This window comes from Pan paniscus, chromosome 14 (genome assembly GCF_029289425.2).
Source record: "Pan paniscus chromosome 14, NHGRI_mPanPan1-v2.0_pri, whole genome shotgun sequence".
Classification (NCBI taxonomy): domain Eukaryota; kingdom Metazoa; phylum Chordata; class Mammalia; order Primates; family Hominidae; genus Pan; species Pan paniscus.
In genome coordinates, this window is record NC_073263.2 from 24357236 (window position 1) to 24378414 (window position 21179).

At 38.4% G+C, this 21179-nt stretch overlaps 1 protein-coding gene across 9 annotated transcripts in view; it reads left to right on the forward strand.

The window, feature by feature from the left end:
• The window catches only part of RNF17 (ring finger protein 17), a 133281-nt gene that overhangs the window by 12491 nt on the left and 99611 nt on the right, over window positions 1–21179 (forward strand). For 4 of the 9 annotated variants that reach the window (XM_055096552.2, XM_055096553.2, XM_003812609.6 and 1 more), the window contains exons 1-5: window positions 3842–4183; window positions 7130–7224; window positions 14657–14748; window positions 18136–18247; window positions 19521–19601. In XM_055096552.2, the coding sequence (XP_054952527.1) occupies window positions 4054–4183; window positions 7130–7224; window positions 14657–14748; window positions 18136–18247; window positions 19521–19601 (510 nt within the window). In that variant the 5' untranslated portion in view covers window positions 3842–4053. Of the gene's footprint in view, window positions 1–3841; window positions 4475–7129; window positions 7225–14656; window positions 14749–18135; window positions 18248–19520; window positions 19602–21179 lie in introns of those variants that run through there. The other 5 variants (XM_055096555.2, XM_055096557.2, XM_055096556.2 and 2 more) reach the window with 3 other exon arrangements.

Genomic DNA, 21179 nt, shown 5'->3' on the forward strand with positions numbered 1-21179 from the left:
TATATATATAGTCTTAGTTTTACACAGAGATGCATACACATATACACAAGATGTAGTGATTGAGACTCTTAAAGAGTAAAACAAAATGTATGTTAACTGGATATCTGAGAAAAATGATTATGATAAAAAGGGCCTAGTCACATTATCCAAAGGGGAAAATAAACTTGAAAGAATGTGAATATAAATACAAGTAATACAAGTTTTCCAGAAAGAAATGTTAACAGAGAATGAATACCTTTTAAAAGTCATTCCAATGCTGGGAAAACTAGATATCCACATGCAGAAGAATGAAATTAGATCATTATCTCACATTATATACAAAAATCAACTCAAAATAGATTAGAGATTTAAAAGACCTGAAACTGTAAAACTGCTAGAAGAAAATAGGGGGAAAGCTCTACGTCACTGGTCTGGAGAATGATTTTTTTGGATATGACAACAAAAGCACAGGCAACAAAAGCAAAAATAGACAAACAGGATTACATCGAACTATTAACAGAAAACTCTGCATAGCAAAGGAAACAGTCAGCAGAGTAAAGAGCCTATGGAATGGGAGAAAATATTTGCAAACTATACATCTGGTAAGGGGTTAATATCCAAAATATATAAGGAACATAAACAACTCAGTAGGAAGAAAACAACTCAAACAGAAAGTGAGCAAAGGACCTAAATAGACATTTCTCAAAAGATGACATACAAATGGCTAATAGGTATATGAAAGCATGCTCAATGTCACTAATCATCAGGGAAATGCAAATTAAAACCACAATGAGATATTACAGAAGGTATTAGAATGGAGATTATTTTAAAAAAAAGACAAAAGATAACAACTGTTGGCAAGGATATGGAGAAAAGGGAACCCTTATACAGTTAGTGGGAATGTAAATTAGTACAGCCATTATGGGAAACAGTATAAATTATTTGTTGTGTATATTTTCGAGAAGGTAACTGAATGGGTTAACTTAGTTAAATGTTGAAATACGTCTATTCAATAGATTAATTTGGTTTTAGAATATTAAAATTCTGGCTTGGTGTTATTCTATTAATCCCACTCTTATGGTGGGAATAAATATGTTATATGTTTCTATTCAATAATTTGGTTTTAGAATATTAATATTTTGGCTTGGTGTTATTCTATTAATCCCACTCTTATGTTGGGAATAAATATGTTATATGCTTAACAACAACAAAGAAACCTAACTTTGACCATGGATTTGATTTCAGGTGCACAGGGCTAAGGGCAGCCTGCAGGTTAGCTCTGTGACTGCATAGTTCTACATTCTTTCTCTGATCTGCTGCTGCTATTTGATCTCTGAATTTCTCTTTAGTTTTGGTGAAACTTTCTAAAAGACATTCACTGTGGGTCAGATGCAATTTATAAAAATTGTGTATTCAAGAAGGGAGCCCTGTTTATCTCATTTCTCAGCTGTTTAGGAGATGATTTTAGAGCACTAGAAAGGCACTGGTAGAGAGGCAGGCAGAGGGCAAACCTCCAAGGCCATTAAGGTTTTGTTGTAATTCATAGGAAGCCATTAAAGGGTTCCAAACAAAGGATTTAAACAACCTAAATTGAATGTTAAGAAGACATTTCTGGCTGCTCTATTTGAGGGTTCTTGGTAAGTGCTAAGAAATGAACAAATGTGGTATAATCATCTATCAGTGTATTTCTCACTGGCCCTGATTTATCCAAGATTAATTCAATTTCTGGGATTACCAAAGGCATCCCTGATGAAACTCAAGACCCACATTATATATCCACATTATGGCCCAAGATGAACACCTATGCAATGAGATTGTCATTATTCAAATTACAGCACAGCTATCCTAGAGGAAAAAGAGGCTTGCTACATGCTAGAGTAGCATTAAGCGTGGAGAGAAATGTGAAGGTTTAAAGGAGAAAGTGCTTCTAAAGCTGATCCAGGAAGGATAAGGAGAATATGGGCCGGACGCGGTGGCTCACGCCTGTAATCCTAGCACTTTGGGAGGCCTAAGGCGGGCAGACTGCCTGAGCTCAGGAGTTTGAGAGCAGCCTGTGCAACACAGTGAAACCCAGTCAATACTAAAATACAAAAAATCAGCTGGGCGTGGTGGCATGCGCCTGTAGTCCCAGTTACTGAGGAGGCTGAGACAGGAGAATTGCTTGAACCCGGAGACCAAGGTTGCAGTGAGCTGAGATCTCGCCATTGCACTCCAGCCTGGGCGACAGAGCAAGACTCCATTTCTAAAAAAAAAAAAAAAAAAAAAAAAAAAAAAGAGAATATGAATTGATGAAGAGTGAACAGTAGGTATTCCAGATGAGGGGAATAGGGAATAATACTCACAAAACTGTAGAAGAGTCAACATGTTACATGAGAATATTGGCTTGATTAGTACTCAGTTCCATCATGGATTAGTAGTGGAAACTATTGGATGACTAGTAGAATGAGGGTAATTTAGGGAAGCAGTACTTTTCTCTCGAAGACAACAAATTACAAAGATTTTTGAGCAGAAGTGAGCCTTTCAAGAGAATACTTACTTCACAGTTTCTAGTTACCCACACACAGTGTAGAGAGAAAAGAAAATGAGGAATATGGGCAGGCTTTATTCTTAGCAGCAAAAGGCAACCGTGCCACCTCCAGGTGTTTTGTTTGAAATACACCTGCCACCTTTCTACTAGATTACTTCATTCCTTGCTCACAAAACGTCTCATGCACTCTACTGCTTAAAGTCCAAACTCCTCAGCCGTACACTCGAGATTCTCCGAAATTCTTCCCTGACATACCTCTCCAAAGAAGCTTACTTTAAGGAAACTCATACTCTGGCTAAATGGTCTTTAAATTCTCAAGAAGTCACTGTGTCTTCCATCTACCTTCCCTCACATCTACCTTCCCTCGCTGATGTGTTCTTTATTCTTGGAATCCCTTAGTTCTTGTTTACTCCTGTAAGTACTACCTAGGTTGTAAGGTCTAGTGCAAACCCTATATCCTCTACGAAGAGTTTTCATACCACCGTAGACCATATTGACTTCATTTCTTCATTGCTTTTTGTGAACTATGCTTGGACAAGTTGCTTCAACTCTTTTTTTTTTTTTTTTTTTTTGAGACGCAGTCTCGCTCTGTCGCCCAGACTGGAGTGCAGTGGTATGATCTCGGCTCACTGCAAGCTCCGCCTCCCAGGTTCACGCCATTCTCCTGCCTCAGCCTCCCGAGTAGCTGGAACTACAGGCGCCCACCGCCACGTCCGGCTAATTTTTTTTTTTTTTTGTATTTTTAGTAGAGACAGGGTTTCACCATGTTAGCCAGGATGGTCTCGATCTCCTGACCTCGTGATCTGCCCGCCCTGGCCTCCCAAAGTGCTGGCATTACAGGCGTGAGCCACCGCGCCGGGCCCAGAAGGCTAATTCTTACTGTCTCTAACACAGGTCCGGTACATGACACTTATTTTGGCGGAAGTTACTGGGTTTTTTTAAGGAGTTATATATCTCTAAAGCAGAAACCTGCTAGTTCATAAATTCTTAGCATCCCCAACCACTCTTGGCACGCTGCCTTGTATATTATTAGGCTCAACAGCAGTTAGTAATGATGAACACTCCTTAATTCGAAAGCGTTCACTGAATCTACCCCAACGATAGCTGCTCATTAGCTTCTCCACTCCAGCTGCTATTGGCCAAGCCCTGGATTCCCGAAGCACCCAGGTTTAGGGCTTGTGGCCCTGACACGTAATAGGGAAAGGGGATTGCTTCAATCCAAATGATTATCTATAAAGTCACTCACAATGTAAGTAATAATATGCGAAATTTTAATTTGTGATGACTAAAAGCACTTAAGTGGTGACTCTGGGTAGAACGTAAAAACGAACGGTCCTTAACGGCCACAAGGCGCCCCTTCTAGGAGTGGTACCTCCCAGGATAACGGAAAACAGCCCCAGCCCCATCAGGAGCGAGCTTGGGGGCGGGCTTTAATCTCATGGCCCACTGTTTGGCTATCTGCAGGGGCTGGCCTCCAATGATTGGTCACTGCCGCGAGGGCCGCCGGGACTCGCACTCGGCGGTTGTTCCAGAAGAAAAAGACAGCGATGGCGGCAGAGGCTTCGAAGACTGGGCCTTCCCGGTCTTCCTACCAGCGGATGGGGAGGAAGAGTCAGCCCTGGGGTGCCGCTGAAATCCAGTGCACCAGGTGTGGAAGGAGGGTATCCAGAGCATCCGGTGAGGAGCCCAAGGGCCCACCTAGCGGGGAGGCAGCCTGGAGGGAGCGCTGGGGGCCAGGTGAGCTGGTGGGCGCGTGAGGCTTGGTCAGCTGCATCCATTCCTGGTGTCACCGGAAACTGCGTCACAGGCCTCCCGCGAGCTGCAGCCGACCCCTAAGAGGGCAGTGCTTGGGTTGGTGAGGGCAGCACCTGCCCCTGTCATGGCTTTCTCCAATTACCCATCCAGGCCTCACCGACCCTCCAGCCGGGAGGATGGGGGCCCGGGTGGCTTTAATCTACTCCTCACAAGGCAGGTTAGCGGGTGCATGCAAAAGTAGACATAAAATGTAGCCCATTGTTTTGTCATCAAGAAGGAACGAAACTTGATTTTCTCCTGTAGTTTTTGTTGTAGGAGTAACAAGTAGACCATTGTGAAATGGTTTTGGATTTTGTTGTTGTCGTTAGCATTTTGTTGTTTCTGTGGGGGTTTTTTTGTTTGTTTTTTACATTATGGCTCACACTGGCCTAAAACACTGTTTGGAAAATGATAGTTTCTTTTGTGCACCTTGTGGGGGGTGTGTGTGTGTTTGTGTGTGTGTGTGTGTGTTGGTCTTTATACGTGAAGGGAAAAATACACTGCACTATTATTGGTCTGTTCACCTACAGTCTACTCAAGTGGTCACAGGTTCAAGTTATTTATTATTATTTTTTTCTTTGAGGTGGAGTCTCGCTCTGTAGCCCAGGCTGGAGTGCAGTGGCGCGATCTCGGCTCACTGCAAGCTCCGCCTCCCAGGTTCACGCCATTCTCCTGTCTCAGCCTCTGGAGTAGCTGGGACTACAGGCGCCCGCCACCACGCCCGGCTAATTTTTTGTATATTTAGTAGAGACGGGGTTTCACCGTGTTAGCCAGGATGGTCTCGATCTCCTGACCTCGTGATCCGCCCGTCTTGGCCTCCCAAAGTGCTGGCATTACAGGCGTGAGCCACCGCGCCCGGCTGGTTCAAGTTATTTTAATGTAACTTAAAATACCTCAGTGTGCTCTTAATACAGCTGAGTTGTTGAATCTCAATTCCTGGAGCTACTGAAAATTCGTATTACCTGGCGTAACTGTTTAATGTTTATACTTTCAAAGTTAAGGTCATTCGATCAGTTTTCTCAGTCTTGGCAAGATGGACTCTGTGAGATGTGAGCCTCTGCAGAAAAAGTTGTGATTTCAGTGGAGAACCAACTTTCTCCTACTTGGTGTTTAGATCACTGCTACCGTTACGTAGAAAATTTCCGTTTTTGAATGAAATTAAAATTACAGAATAAAGTTCTAGAACACAGCCTTTTAAAATGAGTACTTCTTCCATACATTAGTATTATAATGCTTAGAAAAACTAAATTGGAGAAGTAGTGGTTATGTATATAGAATCCTGAAAGTGCTTTTTAAGCTGTAATTCACCACAAGTTATTTTGAGTTATTCAGTATCAGAAATTTTATAATAGTTAAGTGTTTTTATTTCTTTGGCAATATTATCCCTGGAAGTTAAATAGGGTTTTAAAATTTAGCATGGTTGTAAGCAAGTTTCAGGTATTTCAGTTGGATAGGAAACTTGTAAAGTTTTTAAAAAATACAATTAATGCAAGGCCGGGCACAGTGGCTCACGCCTGTAGTCCCAGCACTTTGGGAGGCCGAGGTGGGCGGATCACTTGAGGTCGAGAGATCAAGACCAGCCTAGGCAACATGGTGAAATCCCATCTCTACTAAAAATACAAAAAATTAGCTAGGCGTGCTGACGCACACCTGTAATCTCAGCTACTCCGGAGGCCGAGGCAGGAGAATAGCATGAACTCAGGAGGCGGAGTTGGCAGTGAACCGAGATCGTGGTCCGTCTCAGAATGAATGAATGAATGAATGGATGAATAAATAAATAAATAAATAAATAAAATTAATGCGATTATAATTCAGCAAGAACTCTATAATTATTTTGCTAGTAAAAAATGACTGATTTTTATCTAGTTTTTTTCCCTTTTCAGTTTTCTTGCAAAACTTTAAAAATGACAACCTTTTGAAATTATATAGCTAAAACAAATGTTATTTATTATAAACTTCAAATTCTTAGAGCATTTAATCATGATGTTAGGTTTTCAATCAAGTTACGATATTTCCTTTCATAAATGCTAAGTTTGTGAAAATGTGAGTTGTAGATATGTGATAATAGTAGCATCTGGCTTCTGGCCTTGCCAATGTCTTAAATAATTCTAACAGCACGGTCTTGCCAGTGTCTCATTTTGGCCCTTCCTGACCTCTTCACAGGATGGGAAATATAAAGTAGTAGAGGGCAGTATGATCAATCAGAAAGAATGTTAGACTTGGAAACAGAGCTAGATAGGAGTCTGGATTATACCATTTAGTTAACCAAATCTCCAAAATGCTATTTCATCTCCAGCCCACTTAACTGTGATATTTACAAATAACAAATAAAATGTGTCAGAGCACTTTGTATAAGATATGGCAGATTCAAAGTATTCTAGGTACAAAATAGCTATCTGAATTAATGCAAATGCTATTACATAGCTCTTCTTGGTTTTTCTTCTTGATTTTTCTCCCTCCTGACCTGAATAGTTGGTTACTCCTGATTTATATTCAATAAGTCAACCATTTCAAACTGTAGTAGGTATCTTTTCCTGTACAGTAGGATCCTCTTTGAATTTCCCTTGGATCAGTATTGCCCATTCAACATTAACACACTGTGGGCAGTTTAATCACAATAGAATTTCTTCAGTAAAATTAGCCGGGTGTGTTGGGACACACCTATAGTCCCAGCTACTTGGGAGGCTGAGGTAGGAGGATCACTTGAGCCCAAGAGGTGGAGGCTGCAGTGAGCTGGTGCCACTACACTCCAGCTTGGGCAACAGAGCAAGACCCTGTCTCAATAATCATCATCATCATCAAAATAATAATTAAGAATTTCATCAATAGGTCACCATTGTGAACTTCAATGTGGACATGCTTTTTGTGAACTATGCTTGTTAATGACTGAAGAATGCACCACAATTATATGCCCTGATTGTGAGGTAAGTGTTATAATTTTTCAGATGAAACATATCACAACCTAATGTTAATGGTAAAAATACTACAGTAGTAAAACGTACTTCTAGTTAGAAACTAAAAACTTGGCCGGGCGTGGTGGCTGACGCCTGTAATCCCAGCACTTTTGGAGGCTGAGGCGGGCAGATCACGAGATCAAGATCAAGACCACCTTGGCCAACATGGGGAAACCCCGTCTCTACTAAAAATACAAAAATTTGCTGGACCTAGTGGTGCACACCTGTAGTCCCAGCTGCTCGGTAGCCTGAAGCAGGAGAATCGCTTGAACCTGGGAGGTGGAGGCTGCAGTGAGCCAAGATTGCACCACTGCACTCCAGTCTGGCGACAGAGCAAGACTCCATCTCAAAAAAAAAAACAAACCCTAAAATCTTGCATTTTTGCTGCTGAATCTTTAAGCAAAGAAACCTAACAAAAGATAAAACTTTTTCTATCCATTTTATAATTGTGTAAAGTGATCAGGAAAAATAAAAGGCGTTAAAGTCATACACTTATTGGCCTACATATTTTGATTCTTTGGTGACTTCTGTGGAAAATTATGTCTTTTGTTTATTTTAATGGTGTATATTCCTTTAAAAACCCTAGCCCCTGTTTTACCCACCAATCCATGCAACCACATTTTGAACTCCCCCCCTGCCCCTCAACCTTTGTGTGTCATCAAATGTACATTTGGGAGATGCCATTATACAACAAGGTAGAGAAGCAAAACTACTGCCTAAAATTTTTACTTCAGAAGTCATTAAGACTGAAATCTTTCCATAAGAATGAGAACAAATTAAGGATGTAAAATAAAATTTACTTGATATCCTATTCATTTAATACAAATATAAGTGTAGTTCAGCTTATATAATATTGTTCCTGGAAAGTTGACTCAAGCTGTAAATTCCTTTTTTTTTTTTTTTTTTTTTGAGACGGAGTCTCACTCTGTCCCCCAGGCTGGAGTGCAGTGACTCAATCTCAGCTCACTGCAACCTCCGCCTCCCAGGTCCAAGTGATTCTCCTGCCTCAGCCTCCCAAGTAGCTGGGACTGTAGGTCTGTGCCACCACGCCCGACTAATTTTTTGTATTTTTAATAGAGAGGGGGTTTCACCGTATTAGCCAGGATGGTCTCGATCTCCTGACCTCGTGATCTGCCCACCTCAGCCTCCCAAAGTGCTGGGATTACAGGCATGAGCCACCGCGCCTGGCCAAGCTGTAAATTCTTGATGTTTTACTGGGTAAATCAGATGATAAGGCTTTGTATCATTTGTTTTCTGTGGAAGTGTGGCAGACCCTATGGAGGCATGAGACCTAGAATGCAGTTCTCATTCTGTCAGTCTAGCCTGGGTTTCCTCATTTGTGAGATGGATATAATACCTGCTTTGTCTTATCTCCTAGGATTGCTAAGAATCAAATCTGAATTATGTAACTGTTCTCCGTAAGCTTCCAGACTACTAAAATAACCCTTCATTATTTAGGTTTGAATGAACTGCCTTGCAAGTTAAATATGGTTAAAAAAAACCCAAACCATATATTGTAATTAATGAAAGTTTAAATTATAACAAAAAATTACATATTAGTAGCTGCCTATTTTGTGGGAAATTCCTAACCTCTTCCCTTTTTTTTTTTTTTTTTTTTTTTGACATGGAGCTCCTTAGACATGGCTGGCTATGTGGGTAAGAGGAAGTGAGCCCTCCTCCTGTGGTTGTGGTAGTAGATCCCTGATGGATTCAGTCTTGTGGGTGAAGATTAAGTGAAGGGAAAGGAAAGGAGCAGGCAGCTGGAACTGTCTGTGTCCATATCCGTCCTGTTCTAATATTAAAAAAAAAAAGACTTGGCAAATAATTTCACATTTAATGTTCTTAAATCATTATACTTGTACTATTTTTGGGATTTTGGATATTGTGTAGGAGTGTTTATAATGTGTTTACAAATACTAATTTTGATTTTAAGGTTGTGATAAATCTATTTTGTATCATTGACTAGTTTTGCTCTAACTTTTAGAGATGAGTGACCTGTCCCATCCTCCGTTCCTATTCCCCCATCCCCACACCCACCTACGGTTAGCCGAGGTAATTGACAAGTGACTATATTCACATTCTTCAGACGCACTGGTGAGCTGGGCCCTATTAAAGGAAGTCATTCAAGAAACCTTCCTGAAATTGTTATCACTCTTTTTGAACTTTAGATTTGTATTATTACCTAATATTTATTTGGAATAAGATATACAGAGAATGGAAGAATCTAGTTTAAATTTAGTGAAGTCTGAATTTATGGAATATTTGAGGAATGTAGTTTATTACATTTGAACAAGGTATCTACTCTAAAAAGTAAGATTTAGATTCCTGTATTCACGTTAGACATATAATTTATCTTTAACTTCAGAGGCCTAGGTAATGCTGTTTACTTCAAATGTAAGCCTAAAATCCATTCAAGATTAATAGGTATCCTTTTGTTCTTATTTCTGAGCTTGGGTGAATGTGCATTTATTTGACAGTCTTTATTTTTGATAGTTGAATGGTTTTTGATAACATCTCTTCTCTGCTATTGATTGATGTTAATGGTTAATCTTTCTGTAATTTTGCACAGCAAAATGACAGATTTTATTCAACGATAGGATTATACCTAGGTGCTATATTAGAAATACTGGCATTTTATTAACTTTTGGACCTGAGTCTAAAATACATTGGGCCATGAAGAAAGGATAAATCATCCAATCAATAGATAATTCATATATACTAAAATCCCATGATTGGAAATATTAATATATAAAAATTAGAAATGTAAACTAGACAGAAATACAGATAATTGTATAATCTTGGATAGGAAAGCATTGATAAGCATATCAAATAGAAATCAGAAACTACAGAATAAATGCTTGTTAAATTTGACCACAGTTTTTCATTTACAAGCAACAAAAGCAGGCAAAACACCATCATAAATAAAATTTAAATGACAAGCTATAGGGGGTAAAAGAAAACCTTTATTATATATGTTACAAGTTAAGAGTCTTTCTGCAGTTTTTACTTAAAATCTTTTAAATTAGTTGTATTTAATACTTTCTTAAACTATCTGGAAGAAATGTCCTGCATCAAATCTGCTGATAATAGCATTAACCTCTTATGAAATGCTAAGCCAAAGTGTGATGAACTAGGAGGTATATAGAAATAAAGTTTTTAAACCCCAATTTTGGGGAAAAGGGACTTAAAATACCATTCAGCTCAGTGAGATTTGTTAAACGTAACCTAACTAAACTAATAATACATGGCTACAAGTACATGGTTTTAAGTACATAATACTTGAAACCTTGAAAGAACATTCTCTTCCCCACCAAAGATGTATATTTCACAAAAATGGGAGACTATAACAATTAGTAATCTGCTTTGTTTCTTTTAGCAACCTTCATCTATTCTCATGAAAATAAGCACTATAATTTTCTTAACTAATTTCTTTATTGATAAACATTTAGTTTTAAAATTTTTTCACTATAATTGTGTACAGTTCCTCAACCTCACCTCCATCAGTAGGTTCTGTAATTTCTAACTCCAAAAGAAATTCATATTTTGGGCTTGTTACATTTGTTTTAGTGTTTTGGCAATTTGATGTAAAAAATGGCTGTTTCGTTGTTGTAAATTGTAATTCCCTCATGATCAGTGAAGTTGAGCAACTTTTCATATGTTTGACTTATCAGTGCCTCTTCTGTGTGGATCTTTAACAGCTCTTTTCAGATCCTTTGGATCTTTTCCTTTTGAATTGTCTTTTTCCTAACTTGTTGTTTGTTGTTGTTTGCTTTTTCTGGAGACAGGGTCTTGCTCTGTTGCCCCAGACTGGAGTGCAGTGATGTGATCACAGCTCACTGCAACCTCAGCCTCTCCAGCTGAAGCAATCCTCCTACCTCATCCAGTCCAGTAGTAGCTGGGACTAAAGGGGAGTACCACTGCACACAGATAATCTTTTTTTTTTTTTGGAAGAGGTGAATCCTTGCTATGTGGCTAGGCTAGGTCCTTGCTATGTTGCCCAGGCTGGTCACGCCTTAGCCTTCCAAAGTGCTGAGATTACTTGTATCCAGCCTGTCTTTTTTCCTAAGTTGTAAGAGTACTTTATGTGATAGCAATATTAACATTTCATCCTGTGTAACTGTTTTCTCCCAGCCTCTCACTTTTGATTTTATTGCATTTAGCCATTCAGAAGTGTTTCTTAACTAGTCATTTTTACCCCTGCTTCATGAATTCTAGGTAGGGTTTTGTTTTTTTTTTTTTTCTGACTAGGCAGACCTTCCTAACTCAAAGTTATATATATATATCTTCAATACTTACGTTTTTTAAAGAAGTATATGTTGGCTGAGCTCACGCCTGTAATCCCAGCACTTCGGGAGGCTGAGGTGGGTGGATCACATGAGGTCGGGAGTCGAGACCAGTCTGACCAACATGGAGAAACCCAATCTCTACTAAAAATACCAAATTAGCCAGGCATGGTGGCGCATGCCTGTAATCCCAGATACTCGGGAGGCTGAGGCAGAAGAATCACTTGAACCCAGGAGGCGGAGGTTGCAGTGAGCCGAGATCGCACTATTGCACTCCAGCCTGGGCAACAAGAGCGAAACTCCATCTGAAGACAAAAAAGTGGGGGCGGTATATGTTTAATTATTTTATGTGTTATGTGATGTAAGGTGCAGGTATACCTTTATTCTTAAGAATGATTGGCTGATTTCGTCATACCTTTTATTGAGTAATCCTTCCATTTAATTGAAATCCCACTTGTATTCTATATTAAGTTCTCATAGAGAGTTGGGTCTGTTTCAAGGCTTTGTTCTACTGATTTATTATGCTAGCACATAGTGTTTTAATTATTACAGTAGTGTTATAATAGTCTTATTAATTGGTGGAATAAATTTATGCTGAATTCGATGTTAAAGTTTTTGCAGTTCTTGTACAATATATTTTTCCATACGTATTTTAGAATTGTATTAATTTCATATTAGATGATGTTAGGACATTCAATCTTTCTCTCCAGGAACCTGGTTTGAGTCTCCATTTTTTTTTTTTTTTTTTTTTTTGTTCTTGTTTTATGACCTCTAGCCAGGTGCGATTTTTTAAAAAGTTTTCTTTACTTACAGCTTATAGTTTTCTTGTTAAATTTTCCTAAATAACTTCAATCAGCAGGAAAAGAAACAGATAACCCCATTAAAAAGTGGGCAAAGGACATGAACAGACACTTTTTTTTTTTTTTTTTTCTTTTGAGACAGAGTTTCGCTCTGTCACCCAGGCTAGAGTGCAGTGGCGCCATCTCAGCTCACTGCAAGCTCCTGCTCCCAGGTTCACGCCATTCTCCTGCCTCAGCCTCTCGAGCAGCTGGGACTACAGGCGTCCACCACCACACCCAGCTAATTTTTTGTATTTTTAGTAGAGACGGGGTTTCACCATGTTAGGCACGATGGTCTTGATCTCCTGACCTCATGATCCACCCGCCTCAGCCTCCCAAAAGTGCTGGGATTACAGGCGTGAGCCACCGCCCCCGGTCATGAACAGACACTTCTTAAAAGACATACAACCAGCCAACAAACATGAAAAAATGCTCACATCACTTACCAGAGGAATGCAAATCAAAACCCACAATGAGATACCATCTCACACCAGAATGTCTATTATTAAAAAGTCAAAAACTAACAGATGTTGTCAAGGTTGTGGAGAAAAGAGAATGCTTATAGACTGTTGGTGGAAATGCAAATTAGGCCCTGTGGAAAGCAGTTTGGCGATTTCTGAAAGAACTAATAATAGAACAACCATTTGACTCAGCACTTCCATTACTGGGTATATACCCAAAGGAAAATAAATTATTCTGCCAAAAAGATACCTGTACTCATATGGTTATCACAGTATCATTCACAATAGCAAATACATGGAATCAACCTATGCGTCCCATCATTGGTGGGTTGAATAAAGAAAATGTTGTACGTATACACCACAGAATACTATGCAGCCATTAAAAAGAATGAAATAATGTTGTTTGCAGCAACATGGATGCAGCTGAAGGCCATTATCCTAAGCAAATTAATGCAGAAACAGAAAACCAAGTACCACATTTTCACTTAAAGTGGGAGCTAAACATTGGCCACACGTGGACATAAACGTGGAAACAGTAGACACTGGGGACTACTAGAGAGAGGAGGGGAGGCAAGGGCAGAAGAACTTTCTGTTGGGTTCTGTGCTCACTGTTTGGGTAATGGGATCAACAGAAGCCCAGACCTCAGCATCATGCCCTACACCCTTGCCATAAACCTGTACACGTACCCCTTGAATCTAAAATTTTAAAGAAAAAGATAATTTCAGTTTCACATCCTGGCTTATCCTTTAATTGATTGAGTGAAGTTAGAGGACATACTTCAGCTTTACTTCAGTTTCCTTTTCTTTCTTTTTTGTATTGTATTGTGAGGTTTCAATGAGATAGTTTGCCAAGTTTGTAGGACCTAGGCACCCAGAGAATGATGTTGCATTTCCTTCTGCCTTCTTCATTTTTCTTTCAGGTATCAGTTCATGATCTGAGTGGCTTTTAAAATATGTGGGAAAAAATCAGAGACCGCAGGGCCTCAAATAAATGAACATAAGAAAACTGTTCTCAGAAAAAAGTCAACCATCAACTATCCAACTTTCTTCTATTTCTAACGGCATTTTACTTGAACACTGTCTCGAGCAGGGATTTTTCTTCATCTAGTGTCTGTGGGCCACAGTGGACTTTAGGAATTCTATTGAACCACATGATTTTAAAAAGTTTTAAATTAAATATTTTAGAGTTTTGAACATATATTACTTTTTTTTTTTTCACTTTTTTTGAAATAGAGTCTGGCTCTTTCACCCAGGCTGGAGTGCAGTGATGCAATCTTGGCTCACTGCAACCTCCACGCTCTGCCTCGCCAGGTTCAAGCAATTCTCCTGCCTCAGCCTCCCTAGTAGCTGGGATTACAGGCGCCTGCCACCATGCCTGGCTAATTTTTGTATTTTTAGTAGAGATGGGGTTTTGCCATGTTGGCCAGGCTGGTGTTGAACTCCTGACCTCAGGTGATCCACCCGCCTCTGCCTCCCAAAGTGCTAGGATTACGGGCGTGAGCCCTCATTCCTGGCCTAACATTTTAAAAGTAAAATTGAAAGTATTGCTAGTATTTCCTTTACAGTTATGGTAGAATGAAGTGTTTTGGTTAATTAAAAATTAATTAATAGTTGCCAAATTCGTGATTGCTTCCAAAAATTAAAGTGGGTCAAAAACTCATATAAGCACGGTTTTCTCCTTGATTTACAGGGGATTTCAGGATCTTTAAGGTTATCATTAACTTTATGAATGGCACACTTAAATAGTTGTTTAGGTTCTGGATAGACATAATTTATCGGGTGACTTTCTTTGTTTTTTTAAACCTTATTTTGTCCTAAGGTTGCTACAGCTGTAAATACTAGACAACGCTACTACCCAATGGCTGGATATATTAAAGAAGACTCCATAATGGAAAAACTGCAGCCTAAGACGTATGTTCCATGTGTACTTATTTGAGTATTTAAAGTCAATGTGTTACTGAAATAGTTTTAGAATTATTGATAAAATGTCATCCTTAAGTCTGCATTTCTAACCTACTGTTTATGGAATGCTCTCTAAGTTCATACTTCATCTTAGCTGTCAGTGGAATGGAGACTTCAGCTCTTTAAAGAAGCAGCATTTGTTTGTCCTTATTTAAAGAAAGAAAAAATGTTAAGGATTACCACATCAAGAAAGGCTGAGAGTACACTGGCTAAAGTTACTTGTGCTGGATGGAAGGAAGTTATAGAGAAAAAAAGTAACTTAGTTCTCTCTTGATTCTTTTTAAAAATTTTTAAAATTCTAAGTTTTTTTAAAGACAGGGTCTCACTCTGTCACCCAGGCTTGAGTGCAGTGGTTTTGATCATGGCTCACTGCCGCCTCAGACTCCTGGTCTCAAGCTAGCCTCTCACCTCAGCCTTTGGAGTATCTAGGACTACAGGCATGCACCACCATGCACAGCTAATTTTTAAATTTTTTTGTAGACATGGAGTCTCATTGTGTTGCCCAAGCTGGTCTCAAACTCCTGGCTTTAAGTGATCCTTCTGCCTCAGCCTCTCAAAGTGCTGGAATTACAGCCATGAGCCACTGCACCCAGCTTCTCTTGATTCTTAAAAGTAGTGCAAGTATGGTACAATGGAAGACTTTGTGAAGAGTTGGTTTGAGAAGTGATTTATAAAAGGAAAAATAATACCTTTGGGGTTCTTTTATTCATTTTTCCATTGTTGTATAAGACTTTATACATGTATGCATTAATAGATTCTCTTTTTGAATTAGTAATATCTTTTTAAATACACCCAGCCAGAGATGAGTATCTATGTTACTGATTATTTCACTTAATTACTAATGCTTCTGTATGTCTTTTCCTTCTAGTCTGTAAGCCCCTTTAAGGGAATGGACCACATTTTATTCCCCTTTATATCTCTGGTTTGGGACACAGAGTAAACATGTAATGTTTATTACAGTACATGTTTGATTTTTGCTGCTTTTTAAGTGTTAAAGGATCTTCTGATCAATTTCCTGGAACTGTACTCAGATGGTAATTTGTATATAACTAAACTTTTAAAAGCATATTTAATATGGTAAGTAGACTATGCAAGAAATAAAAAATAGGATTCTTTCAAGGAAAAATCTCATGTGGAACTTTCCAATTTTGTTAAGGGCACCAAGTATTTATAAATCACTCTAGTTCCTTCTATTACATTCATTTTACCTCCTGCAGATTCTGACTTCTATAGTATCTCCTATGTCCATAATCTATCTTCATTTCTACTGCCTTATTTAATTCTCATGTTCTTTTGTGTAGCTCCTTGTCAGACTCTTCCTTAATGCTATAGTTGTTCATTAAGTATTCAATTAAAACTCAAAATTATTCAGTCTAGAATTCCTGGCACTTCACATTACCACCGTAGCTTCTCTTTGCAGACCTAAATGAGTACTTAGAAAAAAACAAAAGAATGGTTTTAGCCATTTGCTTGGGTAGTAAAACCACTTAGCTAAAGTCTGACAGCTGGTTATTCACAGAACCAGAATGTAAACCTAGGTTTATTGAATACCAGTACTGCTCCCAACTCCTATACCACTGGTCACTTCCTCCATGAGATATGTATAGAGTTATTAGGATAAATCTTTTAGAATCATTCTGGCTCATCGTGAGTCCCCATGGAGTAGCCATTTTTATCAAATTTAGGGCTCCCAAATTTGAACACCTACACGAATTAAGCAGTTAACTTACTGGGTGAGGTCGACTGAGTTTAAACAATGAGTGGTGAGGTTTGCGGTAGATGATGAGGGCTCACCCCCTCCGAAGGAGGCAGTTCCTACTCAGCTGTAGCCAGTTATTAGTATGTATTAAGACCAACCCAATGTTGCCACATCTTTTTTTTCTCAAGACAAACTCGAGATCTCTACTTGTGTGTGAAATTTTCTGACACATGATGCCAGTCAAACCAGGTTGTACTCTTATCTATATATGTATAATGTCTGTTAGAGTTGCAAAGTGAAATTTTACTTTCAGAGGTATATGAATCCATCCTAATCAGAAAGTACCCAAATTTGTTCCAAATAACCATTTTAAAAATTAAATTTATGTCAATTATATCTATTTTAGAAACTGCTATTCTCTAAGGTACAGTTTGGTTTTAAAATGGTTGTATATTTTTAAATTATAGTAATCCTTGACTCATTTACTGATTTTAATATTTTGAAACAGGAATTCAGTAATGGAATCCTCAGGGCTAATGCACTCATGTTTTTAAGAACATGAATATTCACTTTTCAAAGAATAGAATGTTTAAAAATTATTTGGTGTAGTATTTTTTCTCTGTAACATTTAAACATCATATTTTCCTCCATAAGCTGTAAGCTGATGATTAACTCAGCAAACACTAGTTACTGTGTGCTAGCCAATATGGTGATATAAAGATAAAAATAGCTGGGCATGATGGCTCATGCCTTTAATTCCAGCACTTTGGGTGGCTGAGGTGGGAGGATCACTTGAGTCCAGGAGTTCGAGACCAGCCTGGGCAACACAGTGAGACCCCATCTCTAAAACAGATAATAAATAAAACTCTGGCTTCTATAGACTAGAGAATGCAACTAACTTTTTCTTTGCAATTAACTTGCTTAGTTAAATTCATTACCTTTTTTTAATTCTCCAGACTTGTTAAGTACCTTCTTTTTAATAGCTGGCATTTGTATATATAAACACTTACTTAATTGGTGAGCTTATCACATTTCATTGATTATCAACATCTGTACCAAAAAATACCACATAAGGACCAGTAATTAAGAAATTAAAACACAGTATATAAGCCATTATTTTTGGAATTTTTTTTAATTAAAATTTGTGTGAAAGCATATTTCCTCATGGTTTCTCTCTTCCCACTTATGGTTAATTGATAATTCACTGTACATGTTCTTATAAGTCATTATATGAATTATTTTTTATGGTAAAATCTGAATAGAAGATTAAAACCATTACATTGATTGATGAGGTAATATTGGTATTTAAAATAATGTACGTGGGCCAGGCACAGTGGCTCACACCTATAATCCCAGCACTTTGGGGGGCCGAGGTGGGTAGATCACTTGAGCTTAGGATTTTGAGACCAGCCTGGACAGCATTTTGAAATCTCATCTCTACAAAAAATACAAAAATTAGCCGAGTGTGGTGGCACATGCCTATGGTCCCAGCTACTTGGGAGGCTGAGGTGGGATGATCGCTGGAGCCTGGGAAGTCGAGGTTGCCATGAGCCATGATGGTGCCACTGCACTCTGGCCTGGGTGACAGAGAAAGATCCTGTCACAAAAAATAAAATAATATACTTGATACTTTTCAGGATAAAGAATTGTTCTCAGGACTTTAAGAAGACTGCTGATCAGCTAACTACTGGTTTACTAAGTTCAGCCTCCACAGACAAGACTGTTTTGAACTCATCAGCTGTAATGTTGGTATGAAACATATGGGTCATGAAGTACGATGAAGGCAAACGTTTGACTTTGTCTCTAGTAGCTCAACTTTCTTCTCCTATAATTATAGATTCTTTTGGAAGTTTATACATGACAGAAGTAAACCCACCCTCTTACTTGAATCTCTTTTGTTCTATGCTTAGACAGTTCTCTTTTCTTCCAAGGCAGCCTGTTCTACCTTTGACTGACTCTGTTTCAAAGTTCTTGATATTTACCTGTGTGTAGCTTCTTCCCTTTGAAACTAGTTATTGAATCCAGGTTCTGTGAAACATGTAAAGCATGAGTTTTTAAATTTTAAATGTGATTTTTCACTTATTTTAATGGCAACCAAAAGGCCTAATTACGTTTGTTGTTGTTAATGTTATTGCTGAAGATAGAGTTTTACCTTTTATCTACTCCTGATAACTTTAAATAATGTATTAAGATTAGAAATAGAACAAACTCCAAAATGATATTAAGTTTTTGTGTTAAGATCATTAATGGAGGCCACGTGCAGTGGCTCCTGCCTATAATCCCAGCACTTTGGGAGACCAAGACGGGTAGATCACTTGAGGCCAGGAATTGAAGACCAGCCTGGCCAACATGGCGAAACCCCATCTCTACTAAAAGTACAAAAATTAGCTGGGTGTGGTGCTGTGGTCGTGCACACCTGTAATTCCAGTTACTCGCAAGGCTGAGGCATGAGAATCTCTTAAACCTGAGAGGCAGAAGTTGCAGTGAGCAGAGATAGCATCACTGCACTCCAGCCTGTGCAACAGTGAGACTCTGTCTCAAAAAAAAAAAAGAAAAAAAGAAAAAAAGAAAAAAAATCATTAATGGGCTGGGGAAGGGGAGAAAGCACTTAATCTTGCTGACTTTTCCTTCAAGTGTAAATCTTAATGGAGTCAAATTATAATCTTTTTTTCCTTAAGAACTGTTTATAATTTTTATATGTATACATGTATTGCCATGATAAATTGTTCAAGGTAGTTTTAAGTTGAAAAGGTAATTACAGGGCATTATCCCATTAAAAAAAATATCTTTATGAAAAAAATCTGGAATGGTCTAACTAAAGCTCTAAAATATGAATGGTTTTTATCTCCAGGTTAGCAGGATTGAATGTTATTTTTGTTGCTTGTTTTCACTTTTCTGTAGTGAGTCTATGTTGCTTTTGTAACCAAAACGGTAGCCTGAATTTTTTGCAACTATAATATATATATGTCTAGGCATCTGTTTTTTAGTTTTATATTTGTATGTGATTTCCCTCCCTTCTTAGGACACTAATACTGCAGAAGAAATTGATGAAGCATTGAATACAGCACACCATAATTTTGAACAGTTAAGCATTGCTGGAAAAGTAAGCACTTTGCAGGATTAAATTCTATCATGAAGTGAAGCATGTCCTCTTTAAGTGTGTACATTTGGAGATGTTACCACTGAGGTTAGAGCTTAGCACTGAGTTATTAAGCATGATAATCTAAAAAAGAATGGAAAACTTTTCCCATAGCCTGCCAAGATTGGTCTTATAACATTGTTGTGCTAGGAACTTAATAAAATTCCAGCTTTAATAAGGAACCATGACTTCTACTTGCTACGAGCTGAATTTTGTCTCAGAAGCATTGCAGATTATCTTTTCAACATTTGCTGATTGTTTGGCTGTATCCCCCTTAGTGAGTCTCTTTCTCTCTTCCTACTCCACCTTCCAAAAGAGACTCTCTCATTTGGTGACACAAAACAAGTTCTTCAGCACCTAGCAACAAAATTTACAATTAAGGAGTTCAAAAGGTTATAGCTGATTATGTTGTGGCTGCTTTTTTGCATAGAAGGACATGACATTTTTGATTGGCTAAGGGTCACTATCAAAAGTCATTTCTCAAGAGGAATGAGAAATACGATAAAAGTAATAGAAGAGTTATGAGAGAAAAAAACAACATTGAGAGAAAAGGGGAAAAAATAATGTCACCCGTGATAAGCAATAATTAGTACCAGATACAGTGGAGAAGAGCAAATCAGTGGTAAATTAACTGGAGGTTAGGACTTCAGTATCTGAATTTGGGATAGTGGGGACACAATCCAACTAAAAACAGAGTGTTCTCTAGCCCTCAGTATTCATGTCCTTCTCCATGCAAGATACATTCACCCCATCCTGACATCCCCAAAAGTTTAACCCATTCCAGCATCAATTGTAAATATAAAAATCTCACCTTCTGGGCAGGCTCACTTGGTCATGCCTGTGATCCCAGCACTTTGGGAGGCCAGGGCAAGTGGATCACTTGAGGTCAGGAGTTCAAAACCAGCCTTGTTAACATGGCTAAACCCCATCTCTATTAAAAATTCAAAAGTTAGCTGGGCATGGTGGCACCCACCTGTATAGTTCCAGTTGCTGGGGAGGCTGAGGCATGAGAATCGCTTGAACCCGGGAGACGGAGGTTGCAGTGAGCCAAGATCGTGCCACTGTACTTCAGCCTGGTTGATGGAGTAAAACTCCGTTTCCAAAAAAAAAAAATTAAAAATTAATAAAAATTAAAATCTCACCTTCTAAGTTAGGTATGGGTGAAGACTCGATATACGATTCATCCTAGGGCAAAATTCATTTCCACTATGAGCCTGTGAAACGAGACAAGAACTTAGTTGCTTCTAAAATACATTGGTGAAACAGGAATAAGATAGACATTCCACATTCCCATTCTAAACTGGAAGAATCAAAAGGAAAGAAGGGGTCATGGATCTAAGCAACAGTACTTAAAACTTCAAAAATACTAAGATTGTGTAATACTTAACATTTTAATTCAAGTATGGTTTCTAAGGTTTTTTTTTTTAATCCACAGGATCCTATCAAAGAGAAATTCAGCTACTTAAAATGACTTGTTTCCTGTAATGATGAAAAGAAAAAAATTTAGTACACTCATCAGTGGATTTTTTTTAGGTCTTGTTG